The 24,350-nt window shown below is 34.4% G+C and overlaps 1 protein-coding gene across 1 annotated transcript in view; it reads right to left on the reverse strand.

The window, feature by feature from the left end:
• Positions 1-461: 461 nt before the first annotated feature.
• Positions 462-24,350, reverse strand: part of LOC149543167 (putative proline transporter 2) — a 36,254-nt gene continuing 12,365 nt past the window's right edge. Inside the window, exons 3-7 of the mRNA XM_089798054.1 lie at positions 5,163-5,257; positions 4,563-4,752; positions 4,232-4,356; positions 1,323-1,538; positions 462-1,058 (exon numbers count right to left, since the gene is read on the reverse strand). Coding sequence (XP_089654180.1) covers positions 678-1,058; positions 1,323-1,538; positions 4,232-4,356; positions 4,563-4,752; positions 5,163-5,257 — 1,007 coding nt within the window. The 3' untranslated portion in view covers positions 462-677. The remainder of the gene's footprint in view (positions 1,059-1,322; positions 1,539-4,231; positions 4,357-4,562; positions 4,753-5,162; positions 5,258-24,350) is intronic.

Here is a 24,350-nt window from a genome sequence, read left to right on the forward strand (position 1 = left end):
GAAGAGATTTCCAGGTACCTTACAAAATGAGCCCTCTTATGGTTTTTTCAGCTTGTAGCAATGTTAGTTTTGTGACTACTCTTTTAACGCTCTTAGCAGATTCCATAACTTCTACAAGTGTGAGTTAATATGGTCTTTCCCCTCTTGCATCCAGTGTTTAAGTTCTTTGTGAAAAATTACAATGTAGGAAATGTTTAACATCAAAACTTGATTCAATGCGAGGGAGCAATCGTATTATCATATTTAATGCGGTTCAAGTTTGAGTTCATTCAGGGAAAGGTGGGCTTTTTCTGAAAAAGATAACGAATGCAATTCTCGTCATGGGAAGCGGGAAGTTGAGATTCTCTCTCTTAGTTTCCGCGATTAATTGATCTGATATATAGAAAACACATATTACCATAGTATTAGTAATATTAAACTTTTTGTTTCATTAATCAAAGATCAGATTATGTGACGAGGAATGAATCAAATAAAGAGTTTAGACACATCCAAAAACTTCTAGAAACTTATTATACAAAACTAGAAATTTAAAAACTGTGCATGAGAGCAATTACAACTTATTGCAAGCAATCCGGAGGTGCTTCCATTTCCCTCGCTCCCTGCAGACCCCTGCAGATTAATTTATGGCAACAGAAGACAAATACAGAGAAAGAACAATCCAAAATGAATTATTATGGTTAGAGATCAGCGAAGAGATTGTATGTTTTTGAGTCGAGGACAATGAATCGAATTGCTGCCACTGCTGCTGCTACCGATAACACAGAGAACATGCAAACGTTCGCCCAATGCCATGACTTTTGTATTGTGTTGAGCTTCTTCCCCTTCACTCTGATGTACATGTGATTTGCCAACACAAATGTTAAGGGAAAGGTACTGATTGCACCTGTCAGATTCATAAAATCTCCTAAAAATGGAAGCATTGCTGCAACAAGTGTGTTGATTGTCAGGTATGTCCCTCTTCCCCCCAACCTTACAGACCAATTGTATACAGAGTATATGCTTTCGTTGCTTCTTCCTAGCCTTGTGTCCAAATATTCATACATTGGGCTTGCAAATATCTGCAACCACCATTGCCATGAAAAAAAATGTTAATATGGTTAACCAGTTTAATCAAAACCTAAAACACAAAGCTTGGAAATTTATTTTGAACTTAAATTTAAGCTTGGGAATGATAAATGAAATTAAATCTTTTCCGGCGTTTTGAGGCAAAATGGTAAAGACGCAGCTCAATAGCAGAAAATGACTATTGAAAAGTATATGCCGAATGCCTAGATTCTGAAAACATCTTGCCAAAATGTAAACTAAAAGGTTTAGTTGATTACATGCAGGGCTATCACAGTCTGCAGAAAAGCAGCGGCATTTGCTAGAGTTTTAACCCACTTGGGTCCTTGTACACTATTCAGTAGATATGATGAAGTTGACGAACCATAGGCCCAATACCCTGCAAAGGTAACTGCGTATAACAAGACAATTCCTCCAGTAAATTGGAACACTAGGGCTTTTTGCATGTTTTTTATATAGGGACGTTTTACTGTAGCCTGCCACGAAACAATTAGACCCAAAAAATTAATTAGGACACATTGTAATAGAATATGCATATATATGAATATTTATTGATTTTCTGAAGGTTTTCTATATTATGGAAATCAAAACTTCTTGCAGTGATATCTTCCATTTGAAGTCATCATAAATAATTCTACAAAATACCTAGTTTAGAATCAATAATAAAATAGGCATTTGTCTTTGCAAAGTACAATTTTGAACTCCAACAACTGAGCCCTCGGAAACCCTCAATCGATCGCTCACAACATATTCACTCTCCAAGCAAACAAATGCTAAGCTTCTGTTTCGAAGTACTAAGGTGGCCTGGTACAAGAAGTAATCTGTGACCGAAATCACCATTGAAACGAATGCCCTCAATTTTAGGATTATAAAATAGGACCTGCCAACTTAGATTAGCTTATCGGTCAATCTGGTAAGATGATTTGTGCATCCCTTAATTAGGGGAGATGTGATCAAAACACATAGGTAAACTGTAAATATTTTTTAAGTGAAGATAATGGATGTCAGAAACCGTGCAATGCACTGTTCAGAACACCCCTTCAATTTTTTTGGCTCCCAGTTCCATTGCCATGTGTTTCAATTTGAATTCAATACAAATGTATCTCAATAAACTTGAGTCATATTTCAAAATTTGCCGCTTCATATTCACCAATGAGGCATCTATACATTCAGCACATGTTGCAATGTCTGCCCAGAAGTTTCTTCACCTTTTCTATTGGTCAAAAGATAGGTTTTGCAAAAGTAAAAAATATAGTACTCTGTATATGGAATAACCTGTCTGTTGAAATACAATCGTGTAGGACTAGGGACTTGCATAACCAGCACCTCTTTCTAGTGCATATCTGTAATCTTACAGTTGTCAATAAGGTCATACCAAGGGGTCATTAAACAACAATAACTTCATAAGGCACAACACTTGGTGAAGGTTTTGCAAATGGGTTTGCAAGCTTTGGGTTTAAGCTTTAGGTTGGAGTAGTACTGGGATGGGTGACCTCCCGGGAAGTCCCGGTGGTTCACCCTTGTGAGCATCACTTAGATCCAATGAGTGCTAAGTGTTCCATTTATTCTCACGAGAGATGGATTCGTGTTGAATCACTACTCATGAAACATGTGTCAATGAGGTTGACTAAAAAATCACACAGTTAAATCTAGGTAGTAATATCACAATTTGACTTACTGTGGAAATGATCTCCTACTTATCAACAATAACTTCAATTTGTCAAGATTTTATGTTTGATTAATGTTCTGTTCTGATTGAAGTCTGAGCATGAAGATGACCCTAACTTTTGAAGTTGTTATATTTTAGTTGAAAAAGGTATGAGTGGAATTATATGCGGTCAAAGAATGTGGTCATTTTCACCTGCAGAAGTTATACTCAAATAGGCGATGATATAGACTTGCAGGGAAATGGTAATGCGAGCCTTCTTGACCAAGCCTACTTTCTAGTCACTGTCACTAAGGGCAATATATCACAAGGTACAACCAAAGAAACTAGGCGCTGTTTGCACAAGATTAAACAAGGAATCTATTCCCTCATATGGTTTGAAAGGTTATTAGCAGCCTAACTTATTAAAATTTACTTTCCTCTTTGTTTTATTTCTTACAGAGATGAAGACAATGGGCATAAGTGTGAGAGATGTTTTCCTGCACTAGGCCTAATTATAGTAGCCTTCTTTTATGGATTATAGCTGATAAATTCTGTTAAGTGTTTCCTGTACATTTCGGATACTGAGATCATTCATATTCCACATTGAATAAAGCTCTGCTGTCTTTTACCACAATACCAGTGGTGCAATTGAGATTTAGTCATGGGACATTTGGGCATATAGGTTTCAACTTTCAGTAATGATGCCGGAGATAAACTACCAGATGACGGAGACTAATTTCTTCATGCATGGACGGTGAAGTGACATAATAACAGAAGAATATTATCGTTATGTTTCATAAAAGGACAACTAGTAACCTAATTTCCCATTTTTTTTAAAAACCAGAATTCTCACAAATACAAGTTCTAGTTGAATGCATTTTCTTGAATTAACAAGCTATAAAAGTCACATTTTCTTTGAAACAGAGGAACAAGAATCTGAGGGATGGATTGCACAGAGCAGGTTTGGGAAGGCATATGAATAAAATTTGCATCTTCAGCATTGTTATCATATTTGTTGAAACCTCGACTCTGCTATTGAAACTAATGAGGGGATATTAACATTTCGGTCTGCTGATCCAACCGTGGCCTTGATAAACGGCGTCTTGTTTTCAGCCCTGAAATGTGGTATGCATCATAAGTGCTCTTGCCGTTGCGATGCGTTGGGCGGTTGTTTTCTGATGAGTATTAACCTACCAGGAACACAACTAGTTTTACCAAACACTTTAATAAGTCAGTTTATAAATTAAATTTTAAATTTACTTTTCGATTTATACTTTTGAAAATTGGCTCAGAAATTTCAGAAGAATACCATTTTCCTCATTTAATGAGGGTAAAGAACAAAACTGAAATATTGAATAAACCATCCTTTAAGTCTGAATACTATGAGGAAGATGGAAGAATTGGGAATTCGAGAGCTATAAGAAAAACAACCAAATTGTTTGAAAACATTATCAGTTCGATATAGAGGTAATGCTGATAGTTTTAATAGCTAACATAAGAAAACTATTTATCTTATTATACCTGTATTTCTGGAAGCATCCCTGTATTATATGCAAAAACAAGATTTGCTGCTGCTCCAATTGAACTAAAAATTTTGGTTATCTTTGTGCCATGAATCCCGTAATCCCTTGCTGGGCTAGTGATACCTAAATATCAAACGTATCAGAAAATCAGCATAAAGTGAAACTCTTTCTTTCAAAACTAGTCTTTGGAATGATACGCTGTTTGGTAAAGATATGAGTAACCAGTAATTTAAAACATTAATTTGCATCCTCTAACAATTGGATGGCGAGTTTATCATCTGGCCATGCCTCAACAAAACTTAATTCAAAAAAGTCAGGGCAAGAGTTACCATCTTTTACGGATAGCCCAAACGCGATAAAAATGTAGATGAGACTGAGGAAAGTTGAAACACCTAGCCAGAGTCTTAAAGCTGATAGGTATGGAATGCCAAATGCAAACATACCACAAACAATCCCTGCAAATATGATGCAATATGGCAATTTTAACATGCCTTCACCACTGTATGAAGTATATATTGCCTGCATAGAATCAATTTGAAGCTTACTCACTTGCGACTTGATATTTGATCATCAAAATGTAATGAATACATTAAATATGATCTTATGATTACCGGCTTATATGTTGATAACCATTCCTCTTAGTTTTTCTATATTGAAATTTCACATGTGATTCTTTGTAATCAACGTTGTATCTCTGCGCTATACAGTGCATGTGTCGTTCAGTTTGATCCATTTGGTGTATATGTATGTGTATCTCAAATGTGTTTTCAACTTGTGGTCCATCCATTTTAAATGCCTTTATATTTGCAAATTGGGCATGGAAATGACCTTTCATCTTGGAGAAACAAAAGTCAAGATGGTCACTTAAGTAGTGGCTATAAAATCCGGAGGCCCTAGAACTTAAGGTGACAGGGACATTGGCTACCTACCTTCAAAGCTTGGCCTGCCAAAATGATATACCCCGTGTTGATCATAAAGAGATTGATATACTGTAGAGCCCATGTAACATAATACATTCTTCTGCCTGTCAATACGAGAGGAGACAATTTGGAAGCAGTACATTAGAAACACAGAGAAAGTGCAACAAGAAATTCAACAAGGGAAATTAAATTAGTTATAATTTTTAATTAAAAAATTTGAGCAAAATTGTAAAACAGTGGCTAGTAAAACATAGTGTAAACTTTTGAAAAATAATATTTTACAATTGTCAAAAATAAACATCAATGTAAAACAAATAAGAAATATATATAAAAATAAGAAATTAAAAACATTTAACTCTATATTTGAACCTGGTAAGATAGCTAGTAAAATATAGTGTAAACTTAAAGAAATAACATTTTACAAATTTAAAAAATAAATATCAATGTAAAACTAATAATAAAAATATTTAAAATAAAAAATAAAAAACATTTAACTCTATATTTGAACTTTTAAATAGATAGGGATAATTAATATTAATTAGACATAAGATAAAAATGATTGTTTTAAAAAAAAGTTATTCCACATGTCACAAATGTGAAAAGATAAAGTTGTAATTAATGCATTCATTAATAGAGTTGTTAGAAAATATTTGTATTTTTATTGGAGAAAATTAAATTTTTTAATTGCCTTTTTAATAATGGGCTTAGGTAACTAATATGGAATCTAATGATTTCATTAGTTTCCTGCCAAAGGTAGGAACTAATAAGCAATTTCATGATAATTAATATACTAGTTATTGTATTTGTCAATCGCTTCAACTTAACTACTTACTAATCTTTTTGATTTCAACCAATCAATTAGATCTATGTATTTTTTACAATTTTGATCTTTGATTTTTTAATGTATATATGTTAATTTTTTAAATTTCTAAATTCAATTAAATTATTTTACTTCAATTTAATTGGTACTTATATGGGGTCTTATAGGATTTGGAGGACTCACTACCCCTACGTGTCCTTTAATAAATCAAATTTAATTTAATCATCTTAATTAAAACTTTAAAACTCATATACTTTTTCTTAAGAGACTATTTAATGAGATGTTAATAATAACAACTAAAATACGCAACCCAGAATAGTTTATCAATGATACAACTTAGTTATAATAGTAGCATTACATTGATATCATAGTTTTTTAATTATTAATATTTTATATTAAAGATAGTATTTTTCACATATATAAATAGGTGTGTACTTTGCAAAGTTTCATCTAAAAAGGTTAAATAATAATCAAATATCAAAATATTAATTAAATTATATTAAAAATTGTTTTAAAAAAATTATTTTTCTATTCTATCTGATTAAATTATTATAACTTACAACACTTTTGGCAAATACAAGCCACTATGTAGCACTTGTTACATTTTAGCATGCAGTGGGTGTGACCAATATTAAACAATCAAATCCATTTGAATTGTCTTTGGTATTTTATATCTTGTAGAAATAAGCCTCTTGTTTTCTAGTTTAGACCATGGGTAATTGTGTTTTCATTTTAAGGACCGTTGGGGAAAGTATAACGATCTGCTATTAAAATAATAATAAACTAAATTCTAATTTTTATATATAAAAGTTATTTTAAAATAATAGAAAAAATTAATAGTAATAATTTTTTTAATAGAAGATACAATAATAATTTATTAATTTCAATAAAATTATTAAAAGATGGAGAATATTTGTAGAGGTGGTGGTGTCAGGGTTTCCTTTATTGAAAGCAATTTGGAGGATGATGGAGATCTAGATGGTTGTAGGTATGCTTTGGCTTGGCTTCGTCAGGGAGCCAACATTATAATGTAGGACATATCTAGGCTTTTGTTTAGTGCTCCATCCACCTCTTATAGCGGCTCCACTATGTTGGTTTCTTAGTTGCCCAAGAATTTGTGTGTAACACAACTCTCTTCTTATCAAAATGTGTTAGTGTAAATGCTGATGATATTCCTATGGGGGAGTATCCTAGCATTTTTGGATCATTTGGAAGATTGTTAGTATGATTATGTGTTGCATTCATGGTAGTGTTTGTCATTGATGTCAACATATTGGTTATTCTGGCTTCTTGGGTTGTCTACCCTCTTGTTGAGAACTCTGGTGTGTCCCTCTAGTTTGTTGGGTGGTTTTCCATAGTTGTTTTAAGATCCTCATTATAATATCTTTCTTTTCCTTTGTAAAAGGTTTCGAGTCCTTTAAAAACTTGTTTTTACTTAATCAAAACAAAGCAACATACGGAGATTGAGATTGTGAGGTTTGAGGATTGAAGATGAGGATGAGCGCAGTTCTAGACATATTCTACAAAGTGTCAAGATAGCATGGCTTAAGAGCGCATGAAGAAATATGAAGACAACTGATAGTTATTCAAGATTTATTGAAGACAGAGTTCTAGCAAAGTTCCTAAGAAGTGGTTTCTAGTAATTGGATTATATCTCCTAACAGAGATAGAATCTAGTTAAGCACAGTTAGACAGTGGTAGAAGACATGACGATGATGGAGTGGTTGAGCGTGCTAAGTCTGAGGTTGCATGTGTGAAGATTTGTTAAGAATCTGAGCCAACACTACTATGTAATTATGAAAAGATGTAATGTACAACATGTATTGTATTATCTTAATGAGGACCTATTGTAATTGTAAATTGGGAAAGCCTTAAGGTTGAATCAATAATTAGTTTGAGGACTTTCTATAAAGGAAAGTTATTTTCCTTATGATTATGAAAGAATATGTGGCAAGTAATTGCAAATTATAAGTGAGTAAGTGATCTAAGGGATTTTATGTGATGCAAGTATGCGAATTTGGTATTGAAATCAGAGAAGTGTTTTCATGCAACTAAGGCATAGTGAAAGAGAAAAGTGATTATATTTGGCAAAGAGTGTTGGTGGAAAAATGACCATTTGGTATTATTTTGAAAGGAATACCACTAAGGCCAATTGGACAAAGTTGGAATCTCCTCATGGGGATTTCAAGTCTCCTAATAGGGACTGATATTACCTGAATGATTTCATTGACTCCTAATAGGGCCCATCGTCTTGCAAGGAACTTAAATATTGGTACATCATTTTGTGGGTACCATCTCCGCCAAGGTCTTCCCTTTGATCAAGAGTTTCCCTAGTTAATAAATCTAGTGTTATTATATATGGTTATCTTCTTGTGGTTGTTGCTCTTGCTATTTACATGTTTTAGATTTAATAAGGTTAATAAGAGTTGTTTTAATTGGATAACTGATGCACCCCCCCCCCCAGTTATCTAGGGGTGGACTTTACTTTCTAACAATTGGTATCAAAGCATTAGGTCCTTCAAGGAAAAGCTCAACATCTTTAGGAGATCTATGGTGAGTCATTTCAGAAAGGATAGTCCAAAGTTTGATGGAACCAACTATGATAGTTGGAAAGAGAAGATGAAGACACATTTGATATGCATGGGTCCAAGATATTGGTTGATTACTAAGAATGTGAAAATAGTAATTGAAGAAGATAAACTTGAAGGATGTTTTGAAGCACAAAGAGACGTATTCCTGTCTAATATGCTTGCGAACAGATCACTTTTGATAGCTCTTCTTGAAAATGAGTACAGTCAGGTAAAATCTTTAGTTTTGGCAAATGAAATTTGGAAAGCTTTGGAACATACTTGTGAAGGTGATAAGAATGCTAAGAAGGTTAGATTACATAATTGGATATGCTTATTTCAAGACGCTAAAATGATGGAAGATGAATTTGTAAGAAGTTATTTTGGTATAATATAAGAGATTGTTGAAGGAATTAAGGCTTGTGATGGGAAGAAGAATGAGGATGAAATTGTATGGAAGATCTTGAAAACTTTGACACCTATATATAAGGATATAGCACAGATGATTGAACAAGTTATACCTTGCACGTAAAAGTTCACAAGAGAGACTCTTTTTGGAAGATTGGAATCAGCTAAGCTAAGTTTGAGACAAAGTGGAGACTTACCTAGAGTTGAAATTACATTCAGCGCAGTGAGTGTTTGGCCTACATTGTCAAGGAGTGTGAGTACTAGTGGAGATTATGCTAGCAACAACAAAGGAAGATCAAAGGAAGACAAAAAGATTGAAGAACAAATTTCCCTACTTGTGAGAAGAGAACTTGAAGGTACAAAAATATTTAAATGTTGGGCTTGTAATGAATGTTGTCATTATGCTTCTAAGTGTCTTAAGAGAGTAAAGAAGTATAGAGGTTTTAATGCATATTGGTTATTGTCAGTATTTACTGTGAATTGTCTCAGATAATGATCTGGTATTTTAATTTGGAAAGTATTAGTGGAGAAAGATCTTAGTCTATGATTCAAGATACTCCATGAAGACATACATTCTTATGTTTTTGCATATTTTCTTGGGGATTATAGGTCCATAAGTTAATTTTCTTATTGAATAGGAAACTTAGGAAATTTATTTCCTGGCCAACTCAATCATGAAATGTGTTACTTGGACTATTGTGATTAATCGTTGATGATAGTGTGTTAATTATTATTGTAAGGCCTTCTACATGTGTTCTAGTTGACACTTATGAAATTACATTAATTAATATAATTTATTTTGGTATTAGGTCTCAGATTGAATCAACCTAATATGTGTTAAAAACTTGTATAAGTGAGTGAATTCATTTGTGAATTTGGTATATGTACTAATGAGAGGTTGACATGACAAAAATTTATTGCTATGAGTTTTAGGTCAAAACTATTTGAGAAGAGGTACGAGTGGAATCTAATATTGTGCTTCAAACGAACTATATTGGCATAACTGATACTTTTGGTCAGTTTATTTTAATGGATTATTTTCCATAGTGAGCTATCGTTCACTCTTTGGGTTGTTTCCCTTATTGTAAGTAGATTGTTGTACCAAAAGGGTTGTTCTCCTTGTTGTAATGGAGTGGTGAGATCTAGGATAGTGTCTATATGCATATGTATTCCCCTATAACAAGGTTTTATATATGCTAGTACATGATCACGTGGATTCAATCCCCACTAGTGGTTTTCCAATAATTGATTTTTCCTCAAGAACAAAATATTGGTGTTATGTGTTGTGTTAATATTTCTTTTGCATTGCTTTCAAGATTTGAGATCTAATAAGTTATGGTTGGTTTAATGTTTTGATTTGCTCACAACTAATTCACACCCTCGTCTTAGTTGTGTGGTGCATTGTTGTTCCTGACAATTGGTATTAGAGCTCTTTGGTCCTCTTTTCAAAGCTTAATTGCTTGACAAGATCTCTAATGTCCTTTAAGAATAATAGTTTGAAGTTTGATGGAACTAACTATGCACTTTGGAAAGGAAAAATGATTACACACTTGATTTGCATGGATATAGAACATTGAAATATTACAAAGGATGCTCATCAAATTTCAAATATTGAAAATGTAAATGCAACTTAGATAAATAAATCCTATTGTAACATGGTTGCTAAGGAAGCCTTACTCAGTGCCCTAGTTGATATTGAATATAGAAATGTGATGGAGCGTGAGATTGATTATGAGATTTGGATTAAATTGCAATCACATTATGAAGGAGACAAGTTTATGCAACAAACAAGGTTATAAAGTTTGAAAGGAAAGTTAGGATCTATGAGGATGGGCAAAGTTGAGAATAGTAAGACTTATGTATAGAAGATGAAAAAAGTTGCATGTGGAATTAGAGTTGTTGGTGAAACTATTATCAAAGATGAGACTATGTCAAAGATACTTAGATTCTTCATATCTTTCTATGACACCAAGGTTGTTGTTATTGAGGAGATAAAAAAGAACTATTCAAAATGTGACGAGACATTTATTGGTTGGTAAGTTATTTGCTTTTTTAATTGAATAGACTAGGAGATGCTTTGACTAAGATAGAATCAACAATTAAAGCTATCATTTCTAAAGGAAAGAATAAGATTGATCATGATGTTTCTACAATTTCTAGTTGTGCTAAATTTTGTAGATATGCTAAGACATGGGAAGAAATTGAGGGACAAGAAAGGAACAAAGAAAAATTAGAAGTCATTATTACTAAGATGTTACTCAGAGATAAAGGTGAGTATGAATTAAATTGTCTTCATGTAATATAAGATTGATCATTCTGCATCTACATGTCTGGAGAGAGTTCCTAAACATAAACCAAGGAAGTTTAAGCCTAGATATCAAAAGAAATGCTATTATTTGCTAGTGAAGAAGCTACTAATCATGAATTTAAAATGTGAGGAAGAAATTGTTTTTATTGATATAAAAGATGAAACCCCTATGATTGAAGAGAAGTCCCCTGTTACCCAAATAGAGAAGAAGGAAAAATGGATAATATACAATAGTTGTCTACATCATATCATAGGTGATGTGGATAAATTAGTGAGGCTTGACAAGTATAATGGTGGTATTGTTAGATTTAGTGACACTAGTCCTTCATTGATTAAAGGAAGAAGTTCAATTACTATTGAGGACATGAATAATATTGATGATATTGTATTTGTTGATGGACTAAACCATAAGCTTTTGAGTGTTGGACAACAAGATGACAAAAGTTATAATTTACAATTAAATGATCAAAAGTGCACTATAACAAATGATTCAGGGATTGAGACTGCATCTAGAACAAATACCAAAATTAATGTATTTCATCTAAATGCATCAAAGAATAGATTGATTGATGACAATTGGTTATGGCATAAGAGATTTTCTCATGTGAATTTTGATAACATTGTGGAGATCGGTTCTACTAATGTCATGAGAAATTTACTAAAGTTAAAAAGACTTAATAACACATTATGCAAAGAATGTACTATGGGAAAACACACTATAGCTACATAAAAAATAAGTCATTCTTCTACTAGGAATTTAAATTTAGCTCATACACATCTATGTGGTTCAGAGGACTTAGTATGTTGAGAGATATTCCATTTTATTCAGTGATTACTATTCTAGAATAATGTGGGTTTCCTTTTTGAAGGAAATATCAGAATCTTTGATAATATAAGATATTCAAAGCCAATGTTGAGTCTGAGACTTGGATAAAATTGAAATACTTGAGATTAGATCTTGATGGAGAGTTCACTTCAAGAGAATTCAATGTGTATTGTGAAGAACATGGAATAAGGAGACAAATGTCGACCACTAGAACCCCTTAATGAAATGGGATAGCAGAGCGAAGGAATAGGAGTATCCTTGACACTATAAGAACTATGGTGTTAAAAGGGACAACGTCCTAGATGTATTGGAGAGAAGTTGTTCCTACTATAGTCTACACATTGAACATAGTTCAAATTAGACATGGTATTGATAAGAAACCTTAGGAACTATGGTCTAGACATGTGCCTATAGTTAAGCATTTTAGGTTTTTTGGATACAAGTGTTACATTAAGAGAGATGATGACATAAAAGAGATGATACTTCTTGGTAATTCTACTAAGAGAAAAGCCTATTGATGTTATAATCAAAGATTAAAGAAACTTGTTGAGAGTGCTAATGTGAAAGTTGATGAAAGATTTTAAATACATGAGAGATTATACAATAATTATTTATATGGTGATGAAGATAATTAGTTACAAGTCACAAAAGAGAAAAAAATAGAATCAAAATATAGATTAGGAAGGTTCGATTAAAGAGATTGACAATGAAATTAAGGTTGAAGAATTTTATGCTATAAAGACTCCAAGGTATGCAAAACTTAATCATACTGAAGATCAAATTATTGGCGATAAGTAACAAAGAGTTATGACTAGAGGAAAGGTTGCTAGAGATAGAATTCGCTTGATTTCACAACTTGAGCCTTAATTTTTTAAAGAAGCTTGTAAAGATGATAATTGTATTAAAATTATGAAAGAAGAAATAGATAAGATTGGGAAGAAAGACACATGGATTTTAGTTCCTAGGCCTAAAGATAAAATGTTATTGGAATAAGTGGATTTTTCCAGAATGAAATGAATGAAAATAGTAAAGTGGTCAGAAACAAAGTTGAACTAGTTTGCAAAGGATTTCCATGAATGAGAAGTATACGTTTTGATGAAATATTTGCACCAGTTGCTAAAATAGAAGTTTCTAGATTATTTCTTGCTCATGCTACTCGCAAGAATTTCAAGGTATATCAAACACGTGTTAAATCGACATTTCTAAATGGATATCTTGAGAAAGAAGTTTATGTTCCAAATTAGATGGTTTTATTGTTGATTATCAGAAGGATATGGTTTATTGATTGAAGTAAGGTATATATGGATTAAAACAAGCTCCTAGATCTTGGTATGAAAGATTCAAAAAATATTTATTGAAGCTTGGATTCAATGAAAAAGCTATAAATAGTAATTTATACTTCAATGTTAATTCTAAAAGCATTTTGATTGTTGAAGTCTTTGTAGATGATATCACTTTTGTGTAAATCATGAGATGAGTGAATATTTTTCTAATGATATGTAGAAAAAAATTGAGATGTCCATCAGAGGTGAGACAAAGTTCTTTCTTGGTTTGTAAATTACCCAAATGAGACTGAAATTTTCATATTACAAAACAACTTTGTGTAGGAACTATTAAAGAAATGTGGAATGGAAGACTCAAAGCCAGTTGAAACACTGATGATTATAGGTTGTAAATTGACAAAGGATGATGAGTCTAAGAGTACTAACCAGATTAGGTATAAATCAATGATCAGAAGTTTGCAATATTTAACTCATACAAGACCTTACATATATAATGTAGTTGAAATTACTTCTAGATATCAAGTTGATTTTAAGGAATCAAATGTAACTGCTATGAAAAGAATATTTAGATATTTAAAAAGAACAATGGATAATGATATAACAAAGCTGATGATTTGACACTTCATGTATACACTAATGCAAATTGGGCAAGTAATATTGATGATGAGAAGAGCACTAATGGAGGAACATTCTTCTTGGGAAGAAAATTTTTGTGGTCAAATGAAAGAAAAGATTGTATGTCACAATCTACTGTCAGATCTGAATATGTTGGCTCTTCTATTAAATGTACACGATTTATTTGGATGTTCAACAAATGTTGAAGGATATTATAATTATCTATGATGAACTCGATACTAATCATTGTGACAATTCAAGTGATTTAAATATTTGAAAGAATCTAGTATTAGATTCTTGAGGACTGTACGTATTTTAATTAAGTTTAATTTTTTGAGAGATAAGGTGAACGAGAAAGAAGTAAAGTTGAATTATGTGGCTACTAAAGAACAAATAGTTGACATCTTTACAAAGCCCTTAGTGAAGGATGCCTTTGAATATCTTAGAGGTATGCTTGGGTTGATGGTCCCTCCTTTTAAGAAGTAATTGATGCAAGATGAAATCAATTTGCTGGTCTTAATTGACTTATCCTACATCTAGACTTGATATGTTTTAGAGCTTCTCCTAAGGGGGAGTAATTGTATAGTTGAGAGATCGAGTATTGTTGAGCTATGAAAAGGATGGGTTGGCCCTTTTTCATTGGAAGACTTTAACGTGCGACCCAGAGACCTACAACCTCCTCTCCATGATTGTAGGTTTGATCCCATGTATATGACTAATTTTGATCCTAGTTCTGTGGGTCTGCTTCAGCTCTCCAAGGATTGTTAGGGGTCCTTCACCAAGTATGGTCATAATTTGTTACAGCTTTGTGAGTCTTCTGATTTAGTGATCTTGAATGGATTCTCTTGCTTTCCTGGATCTGAACTCTTCACTTGTTGGCCACATGGTGGTGCTGCTAGCGTTGTTGACTATGAGAGCAATTTTTTTGGATTAGATTGTGTGATTTTTTTTGCATCAACATTTCGGATCACACTACATGATCCATCATCAAGATGAGAGAATGCCAGAATAGGAATAATGTAGACCAAGAAACCTCAAGCATTCCTAAAAGGAGGGGAAAGGAGGGGCATAGAAACCAAGAAGACCATAAATAAAGACAAAACTAAAAAGAGAATAAGAAAAGAATTAAAAACTAAGAAAGTGAATTGATATAGTGAAGGTAAAAGAAGTAATATGTTAGTTATAAAACAAACATATAGTATAATGCATAAATATATAACTAACTGTCTATATATATATATATATATAAACGAAAACAAAAATGAATATGGAAGAGCTAGCAAGAGAAAGAAACAACAATCTAATCGTTGTTTCTCCTGCTAGCTCTTCCATATTTGTTTTTGTTTTCGTTAATATATAACCATTGTTATACACACACACACACACACACACATACATAAGTACACACATATATATAGACAATTAGTTATATATTTATGCATTATACTATATGGTTGTTATATAACTAACATATTACTTCTTTTACCTTCACTATATCAATTCACTTTCTTAGTTTTTTATTCTTTTCTTATTCTCTTTTTAGTTTTGTCTTTATTTATGGTCTTCTTGGTTTCTGTGCCCCTCCTTTCCCCTTCTTTTAGGACTACTTGAGGTTTCTTGGTCTACATTATTCCTATTCTGGCATTCTCTCATCCTAATGATGGAACATGTAGTGTGATCCAAAACGTTGATGCTAAAAAAACTCACACAATCTAATCTAGAAACATTGCTCTCATTCTTAATGGATTGTAGAAATCTGATAATGTTAGTTGTTGACTATGTTCTCTCTAAAGCCTCCTTCATCCCTGTCATTTGTTGCTTTACCATCTCTCGCTTTCCTCTGGTTGATCATGCCCTCCTTAGCATCACCCTTCGGGGACCACTCACACCTTCTCCTCCTTGTCGATCCACTTCTTCTTGCCCCCCTCTTCCCTCCCCCCATGCTTGTACTACTTTTTGCTTCTCTGCTGGTGACACAGAGCTCTTTATCCATCACCTCAAACAACTTCTCCCCCAGGACCCCTTCCCCGACTCTAGGGATGTCACCTCCATGTTCCACTCACTTGTGTCTGCCTTGTGGGAGTTCGCCTTTCTCTCCATTCCCAACTACACCTCGCTTGCCCCTCACCCTGCTTGTAGATCTTGCCCTATGAACCAATGGTTCAATGAGGATTGCAAATCCTTTCATCACATGCTTCGCTCTGCTCCACCCACTACTTCTTCCTCCTCTTCCTCTCAATTGAGGCTTGACTATCGCCGCTTTCTTCAACATAAGAAATGGAAGTTCACTTTACTACAGTGTAAATCTCTTTGTGCCATGTTCTTCCAATCCCCAAAAAGCTTTTTTGGCGCACCATATTTCCTCGCCAACCCCCCCCCCACCCTGCCCCCCCTCCCTCTACTCTAGACCTTCACTCCCTTGCCTCCCACACCTCCACACTATATGATATTCCTAGCCAACCACTTCTCTATGTCATCCTCCACCCACCCATTGTCACTTTTTCTCCTTCTCCCACATTCGTGAGGCAATTAGAGTTATGAATGGTAGTAGAACTCTAGATGAGGAAGAATTTCAAGATGAATTCTTCAAGTTGGGTATATATGTTCTGGGTCCCTTTCTTATAGTGCTCTTTAATCAAGTGGTTTGTGTTGGCTTCCCCGACTCTTGGTTACAACATATTATCTATCTAATACATAAATTTGGACCAACCTCTGACCCCAAAAATTATAGGACCATCATGGTTGGGCATACCTTCGCCAAACTCTATGCAACTGTGTTGAATCGTATCCTATGCAGTGAGCTTAATCAGCAACATTGTCAGGCTAGAGGTTAGGTTGGGTTTTGTTTAGATTTTTAGACCACTGATCACATTTTGACTTATGGGCCATTATTGAGAAAGCTCGCCACCGCTCAATGAAAGTTTATTGTTGTTTTGTTGACTTCCACAAAGCTTTCAACTTTTTTCCTCGAGTGGCTCTCTTTCAATGTCTTAGGGACATCAGGATCACAAAGATTCTTATTATAGTTATTATGAGGTTATACAAGCACGTTGAGGGTAGATTCAGGACTCCAAAGGCTTCTCTAATCCTATCCAGACCACTATCAGGGTGAAATAGGGTTGTCCTCTCTCCCCCTCTCTCTTTGGCATCTACATTGACGAGCTTGAGGCTTTTCTCTGTGATTACTTGCTTCTTGTTGATGGTTGTTTTTCCATCAGGTATTGATCTCTATTCTCCTATTTGTTGATGATGTGATTCTCCTAGCATCTTCTCCTAATGGTCTTCAATGACTCATTGATGGCTTGGCCTCTTTTTGTGACTCATGTGAGCTAGTTGTAAATCTGGGCAAGACTTTGGTTATGGTCTTCAATTGTTTGAGGAGATCCCATCTCCATTTTTACTTCTAGGGTACAAAGATCAAGATTGCATCTTCATATACTTACTTGGGTGTTAAGTTTTCTAGACCTTGATTCAGCTTGAAACCAGCCATGCAGCCCAGAGCCAACAAGGGGCTTGGATCCCTTGCTATTCTTTAGCGAGAGTGCTTTCGACACCACTTCCAGGATACCAGGACTAAGATGTCTCTTCTTGACTCCCTAGTCAAGTCGACTATCCTCTATGGCTCTACTGTTTGGGGCCCCTCCCTCTTGGAGTCTGATTGGGCCTCTGTTGAGAGAGTCCAAACTCTTTTCCTTCAACACATTATCAGATGTCACCAGTTCACACCACATAGCATTTTTCTGGTTGAGTTTGTTGCTCACCCTTTCAGATTAGGGACCATCTTTGATTTAGTTTGGCTCCTTCATTGGCTTTAGAGCTTGTTGATTCCTTTAACGATCATTAAAGATATTCCTACTTGGCTTATTGTTCCTCTATGGAGGTTGTGAGTTCAGACTCTGGTCATAGGTCTCACTGCAAGTACACCTAGGTCTCTGCTCTCTTGGGCTCGACTGGTATTAGTTTGGATTGTCTTCCCCCCTTCCAGTTTTCTCTGGATGCTCCAGCCCATCTTCTTCCACCTTAGCAGGAGTTGAATGAGCATGTTAGACTTGACATCTATAGATACTATGTTACCACAACCTAGAGGAATCCCCCGAGTGGGCTCCGTCTATGCATGGCCTTCTATGTTGAGCACTTTTTCGATATTTAGGATGGGATCATCTTACGTCCCTAGTACCTCACGCATCATTGGACTCATGCTCTTCGCATCTCCTTGGGATCTTTTAGGGTGGGTTCTCATCGACTATGTATTTAGACTAATCATTAGATTGGGAGGGAGGACAAGATCTGTCGACTTTGTTACCTTAGGGAGGTCGAGACCAAATCTCACTTTATTTTGTATTGTCCCATTTACTATGAGATCTGAGGGAGATTCTATTGTTTATTCAGAGAGTGTCGATCTCTTTCCTCATTCTTTAGATATATTGACCAACACTATCTTGCACTCTATCTTCAAGAGACCATGCAGCTTCGCGAGCACACTATATAGCTCCACCCTTGCTCGACATCAACCCCTACGCAGCTCATCATCTCTATCTTTAGTCCTACAATTCCTTCTCGAGGATTGAAGCAGCCTCTCTGCACTATCTCGATTCACACCAAATCTGTGAGACCTTGTAGATATCACACTTGGCAATGTCCTTCTAGTAGACCTTAGAGGCGACCTTCCACAGTACCTGATTTTCCTAATGTCCATCTTTCCATTCTGGGCTACTTCTCACCTATGAGGATTTCTTAGCTATTGTTATTCCTTTTTCTTGGTTCTTTTGTTTGTTTTACTTTCACATTCTTTTTGTGGACATCGTTTGGTGCTCCCTCTACTGGCATTTTCCCTTTGTACTGTTTCCAGTCTCTTAGACCCTCGATGGTCTCTTGTTGGACATTAATAAATTTATCTTATCTTATCTTATCATTGATGTCAAAGGGGGATAGAGAAATCATGTGAAAAATAATTTAAAGAGAGAGAGAGTTGCTACTTTGTGCATTGAAGGTTTTTCACATCATATGTTGTCATCAATGTAAAAGGGGGAAATTATTGGATTACCAATTGAGATTATGATTATTGGGCTATTGGATAGTGGAACTATTGTTTTTGAATTAAAAAATGACCAAAAACAAGGGGGTCGACCCTTACAACCAAAAAATTGGTAACCAGCACATTACCAATTATTGTTGGTTGTGTTTAATACTAATGTTTTGTCATTGATGTCAACATATTCATTTTTCAAAGAGTATACATGTTATTTTTTAGTTAAGAGATATGTTCAATGGAGATAGAGTTTGATTTAATTATGCTTGCAAATGTTATGGAATGATGTTTAGTGAGTCTATATGCTATGTTTTCCATCACATATGTTTGAGTTGATTCAATGAAGTTGCAAAAGTTTATATACAGTATGGATTTTGTTAGTATTTATTGTAAATTGTCTTAGACAATGGTTAGGTTGAAAAGTTCTAGTGGAGTAGGATTGCAGTCTGTGAGTCAGGATACTTCATGGAGACATGTGTTCTTATGTTTTTATAGATTTTCTTGAGAATTATTGGTTTGGAAGTCAATTTTCTAATTGGAAAAAGAAACGGAATTCATTTCCAAGCGACTTAACCAAGAAACATGTTGCTTGAATTATTGTGTTATCTATTTTGTAATGTCCCTTCCTGTAAGGCATAATTTCTTGTATTAACCTTTGGTTTTCTCATGCTAGGAGAATTAAATATTGGATTTATTTTTGGTGCCCTTCAAATTTATTCATATGTGGCATCATTGGGAATTATTTATTTGTTGATGGTTTAGGTATGTCATTACGAGTTTGGTGGATATATCTTCTTATATATTAGGAACCACAATTATTACTTTAATTATCTATGTAGAATTATTAGTCCCTACCTATCTATAGGCATGGAACTAATGTTTTCACTAAGGGTGACAATTAATTTTTACAATCAAAACTCACTACTTTCTAAAGTTCAAAATCACTTTTTTTTTAAAATTCATTTTTCATTAACAATTTGTAAATTTTGATTGGCTAATACCAAATTTGCCAGGGGTAAAATTATATTTATGAGAGAAATATTAGAAGATAAATGTTACTGGCTTCTACAACCTTCCATCTTCTTCTACAACCTTCCATATTCTTGTACAATTTCAGCCAACCCTTCTTACAAATGTTGGGTATGCTGTCAGGACCTCTAATTTGGCTCATGTAGCACATCGCCTGGAACAACTTGAAAGCGTCATGAGAGCCATTTAGGATCCTAGGCTAAACTGTTTGGAGGACAAACTTATTTGCTACAGTTAACAAACTTTCCAGAGAAGGTTCCAATCTTTGCATTGCCATGAAATACTGACCAAGCTGGACTGACGGAGGCTAAGAGTAGTATTATAGCACTGAACCATCATATTTCTGTTAGATGCCCACATTGTCACTTAGAGCCATAAGAGAAACCCCAACAAGTTTAGGTCTCCTCCAATGCAAATCAAAATCCATTCAACCATTGCACAAGCCCATCTTAGATATCAAATCTGATGTATTCATCTGGATTACCCCTAGCATACATTTTTCTCTTATTTTTCCTATTGCTTGGGAAACCAACCCATCAGAAGTAGCCTAGAAATGGGGCAAGAAACATGTCCTATAATCCGAACATGGACCCAAAAGAAACGAAAGCCTTATTTGAAGCCAGGGAATCCATTTCTTCAGAAAAAAAAAGGTAAGGTAAGGTGGTTTTATAGTCCATGACACTATGCCATAGTTTTTGGGTTTACATATTATAACAATGATATGGGACTACCTCGTACTCTTTTTTGAGAGGCACTTGGCACTACAAACAAGGCGTACATACCCTACCCCCCAGTGGGATTTGAACTTGTGACCTCTCTTTCAAGAGTACAAGTTCTCCACCACTAGCCCACCCAAAACCTTGTATTCATGGAGCATGGCCTGGATTGGAGTGTAAGCTTGGTGCAGACAATCACATGCATGTTTTAAGGCTTGACTCTGGCTACAAACCAAACCCTTCCTGCAAAAAGAATGCCATTTTCCCCTCTTCAATCTTCAGACTCCAGTATCTTGAAGGGCTCCTCATATTCCAGTGTTTCATGCATACAAACACCACAATTCCAATGGGTTTTGAGAGGCTTGCTTCAAGCCTTCAACAGCTAAGCCTTAGAGAAAACAAAGCACTGAGTGGTGAAATCCCAAGTGAGTTGGGAAACTTAAAAGCGCTACAAGTGCTCACTCTCTCTCAGAACAATCTTTAGGGCGCCATTCCACAAGATCTGGGGAAACTTAGTGCTCTTCATAATGGACAACGATCCAATGTATTCTCCTTTGCCCACTGAGCTTGGGAGCCTCATGAGTAGCGAGGCAGAGAGGTGAATTTGTTGAGGTGGGAAAGAGGGCTACACAGACCTAGACCCAGACCCAGAATCCTCCAATACAACATCAAAATATTGAAGTCCTCTTTCCCAACTTTCATCTTTAAAAGAACAATTGTACCCAAATGAAACAGAAAATCAACACATCCAGACAAATTCGTTGAGCACATGCACTCCACTCTCTAGATTTAGAACCTTCATCAGCAAATCATCAATTCATATTTTATAATATATACGAACACTTTATTAGAAAAATTATAAAGCAAAAAACTTCATAAACTGCACAGGCAGGGACTCAAGTTCTGTGCACAGAGCTCTTGTTGCTCAGTATTTTCAGAGAAACCTTTGGGGAGTTGGCATTAATACTATGGCAATTGATTGCACACATCAAAGGCGTGTACATCACTATAACAAATAATATTGCTTAACTTATCATGTTGTTTTAGGATCCCTATTTATATTGGAAATAATTCAATATAGACTTTTATTATTAATAACATGAATGTGTGTGCATGTGTGCAATCAATCATTATATCCACTTTTATATCATTAATGTAACGAAACAACTTAAGAAAGCTTCATATAGATATAAATGAGTTATTGAAAGTTATCGATCATTAATGATAAAAAAGAAAATATGAGTAGCTATTATATCAACTTATTGTTATCTTATAATGATTTTGGCCATCATTAGTATCATTAATTTGATATGCAATCATATTCATTAAAATTGAGTTCAACTAATTATGATAGGATTAATATTTTAGAAAGATGGTCTTTGTTAAATAATAATTAATACTATGATGTTACTAAGTAAATGGAACAAGATATTTAATAGTGCGCCAAATACTTTTGTTGACGATAATGATAATATAATGTCTATAGTAAAATGCTTAGTTCATAATAATAATTATTAGAGTGATATGGTCAAATATTATGAGTCATTATTTAATTGACAGTAATAAATTTTGACTTGATGGTTATGGTGGAAGAACATTAAGATATAGAAACATCAAAACTAGTCAAGTAGTCAACATGCAATATCACGAGAAGTCCTGGAGCTTCATCTATGTGAGCATCACCTAGACCCAATGAGTGTTAAGAGTTCCATTTATTATCATGAGAGATGGATTTGTGTGAACCACTATTATGAAACATAGGTCAATGAGTTTGACTCAAAAATTACATAGTTAAATTATGATAGCAATATCACAACTATTCGACTAATATTATATCAAGATAGTAATCAAATGAATTAGTGAAGATTAAACTTTTAATCATTATTATTTCATTGGTGACATCAGTATTTGATTAACTATACAAACTATTAGGTGCCAAATTCATAATTAAATAAAAATAGAATACAGGGTTTATAATGACTGTATTCTATTTTAATGTTTTTGGCAAATTAGAACTATGAATCCATCATTGGACTAAATAGGAAACATAAAATTATGCTCCATGTCAGCTCATAAAGGTAGTGTGGGTAAGATTTTCAATGGAGAAACAATATCAAATTTGGAAGGGGAAAATGATTGGGCATGATGGGCGTTTCTTCTTTGAAAAGCGATTTGTGGTTTAGTGAAAAATACCTAAGGCTCATTTGGCTATGGGAATAGAAATATGGGAATAGGAATAGTTATTCTGGAATAGCTATTTTGAAATAGAAAATGGGGGTACATATTCTTATTCTTTGTTTGGTTCAGCGAGAATTTGATGGGGAATTCATAGACCCAAAAATTTATGTTTTCTAAAATAAATAAAATAGGAATAGGAACACATATTCCAATTCCACCTATTTAGACGGAATTGCAAAAGCTCATTTTTGGGTTAAAATTGAAATACGTATTCCTATTTTATTTCCTATTCCAATTCTGATTTGATACATCCAAACAAAGAATTCAAAATTTTAAGAATTTACGTATGCCTATTCCAGTTGTATTCCTGCTGCCAAACGGACCCATGAGGGAGGCGATGGGTATGTAGAGAGGAAGCAACATGATAATGGAGGAAAATCCAGCGTATGAAGCCAATAGAGGCACACTACCATGTGCTTGGCTGGGTGATTGATAGAAGATGAACGTGGGAGAATATGAAGTCACTTTTCACCTGTCCAACAAATGAATCCAGCCTTTTTCTGACATGGGTCTCCATTGCTCTAGATTGGGCTGGCCTAAGTTGCCTGATGAAAGGAATGTGTTGTAATGGTAATGCATGCGTACATGTAATGACAGGTGCGCAACATTTTTATGAAGCTGCAAAAAGACTTTAATGGGAATGTTCAGGGAGGAGTAGTGGTTTTGCTTTAAGAGAAAAACACTATTCTTTTGATACAGATCGCATGAACCATTCTGGAAGAAGGGAAAAACGATGGAAAGCAGGAGATGTGCTTACGCGTGGATGAGGGGGTCTTGAGAAATAGTTGCATTACTGTTGCGTGATCATATGAATTGTAGTTGTTTAGTGTCTTTTATGGTTTGCATCTTTTCATTTTGATTATTGGACTTTTCGAGTTAGTGCCGGCCTCTTATGCAAGAGGCTTGGAGTTGGGATTTTTGTTTATTATTCTTGTGTGTTTTTTGAATTACTTTTTTTAGGAGATTTATTATATGTATGTTTTAGATTTAAATGTATAATTGAGATTACACGAAGGTCCTCATGAGGTTCTTGTCGTCCTTTTTGTTACATTACTGTCATGAATACGTTGAGAATACATTTCAATTTATTGGCATTCCTAGAGCCTGATTATGATTTTGATGGATTAAGATGCTTTATGGTATCCATTATGATTTTGATGGATTAAGATGCTTTATGGTATCCAGTATGCAAGAATGGACCCAAAACAAGACTTTTTTTTAAATGTTATGGTTAATTTGGAATTATGGATATGCTTAGAATCTAGAGAGCTCCTACTCTTCTTATAATGATTATGTGATTTTGGTGTCCTGTTTGTGATGTTGGCATTGTGGGTTCTTTTGACAATTTTGTGTCTATG

This window comes from Cupressus sempervirens, chromosome 8, assembly GCF_028749045.1.
Source record: "Cupressus sempervirens isolate cs-2001-9-10 chromosome 8, ASM2874904v1, whole genome shotgun sequence".
In the NCBI taxonomy this organism is placed as follows: domain Eukaryota; kingdom Viridiplantae; phylum Streptophyta; class Pinopsida; order Cupressales; family Cupressaceae; genus Cupressus; species Cupressus sempervirens.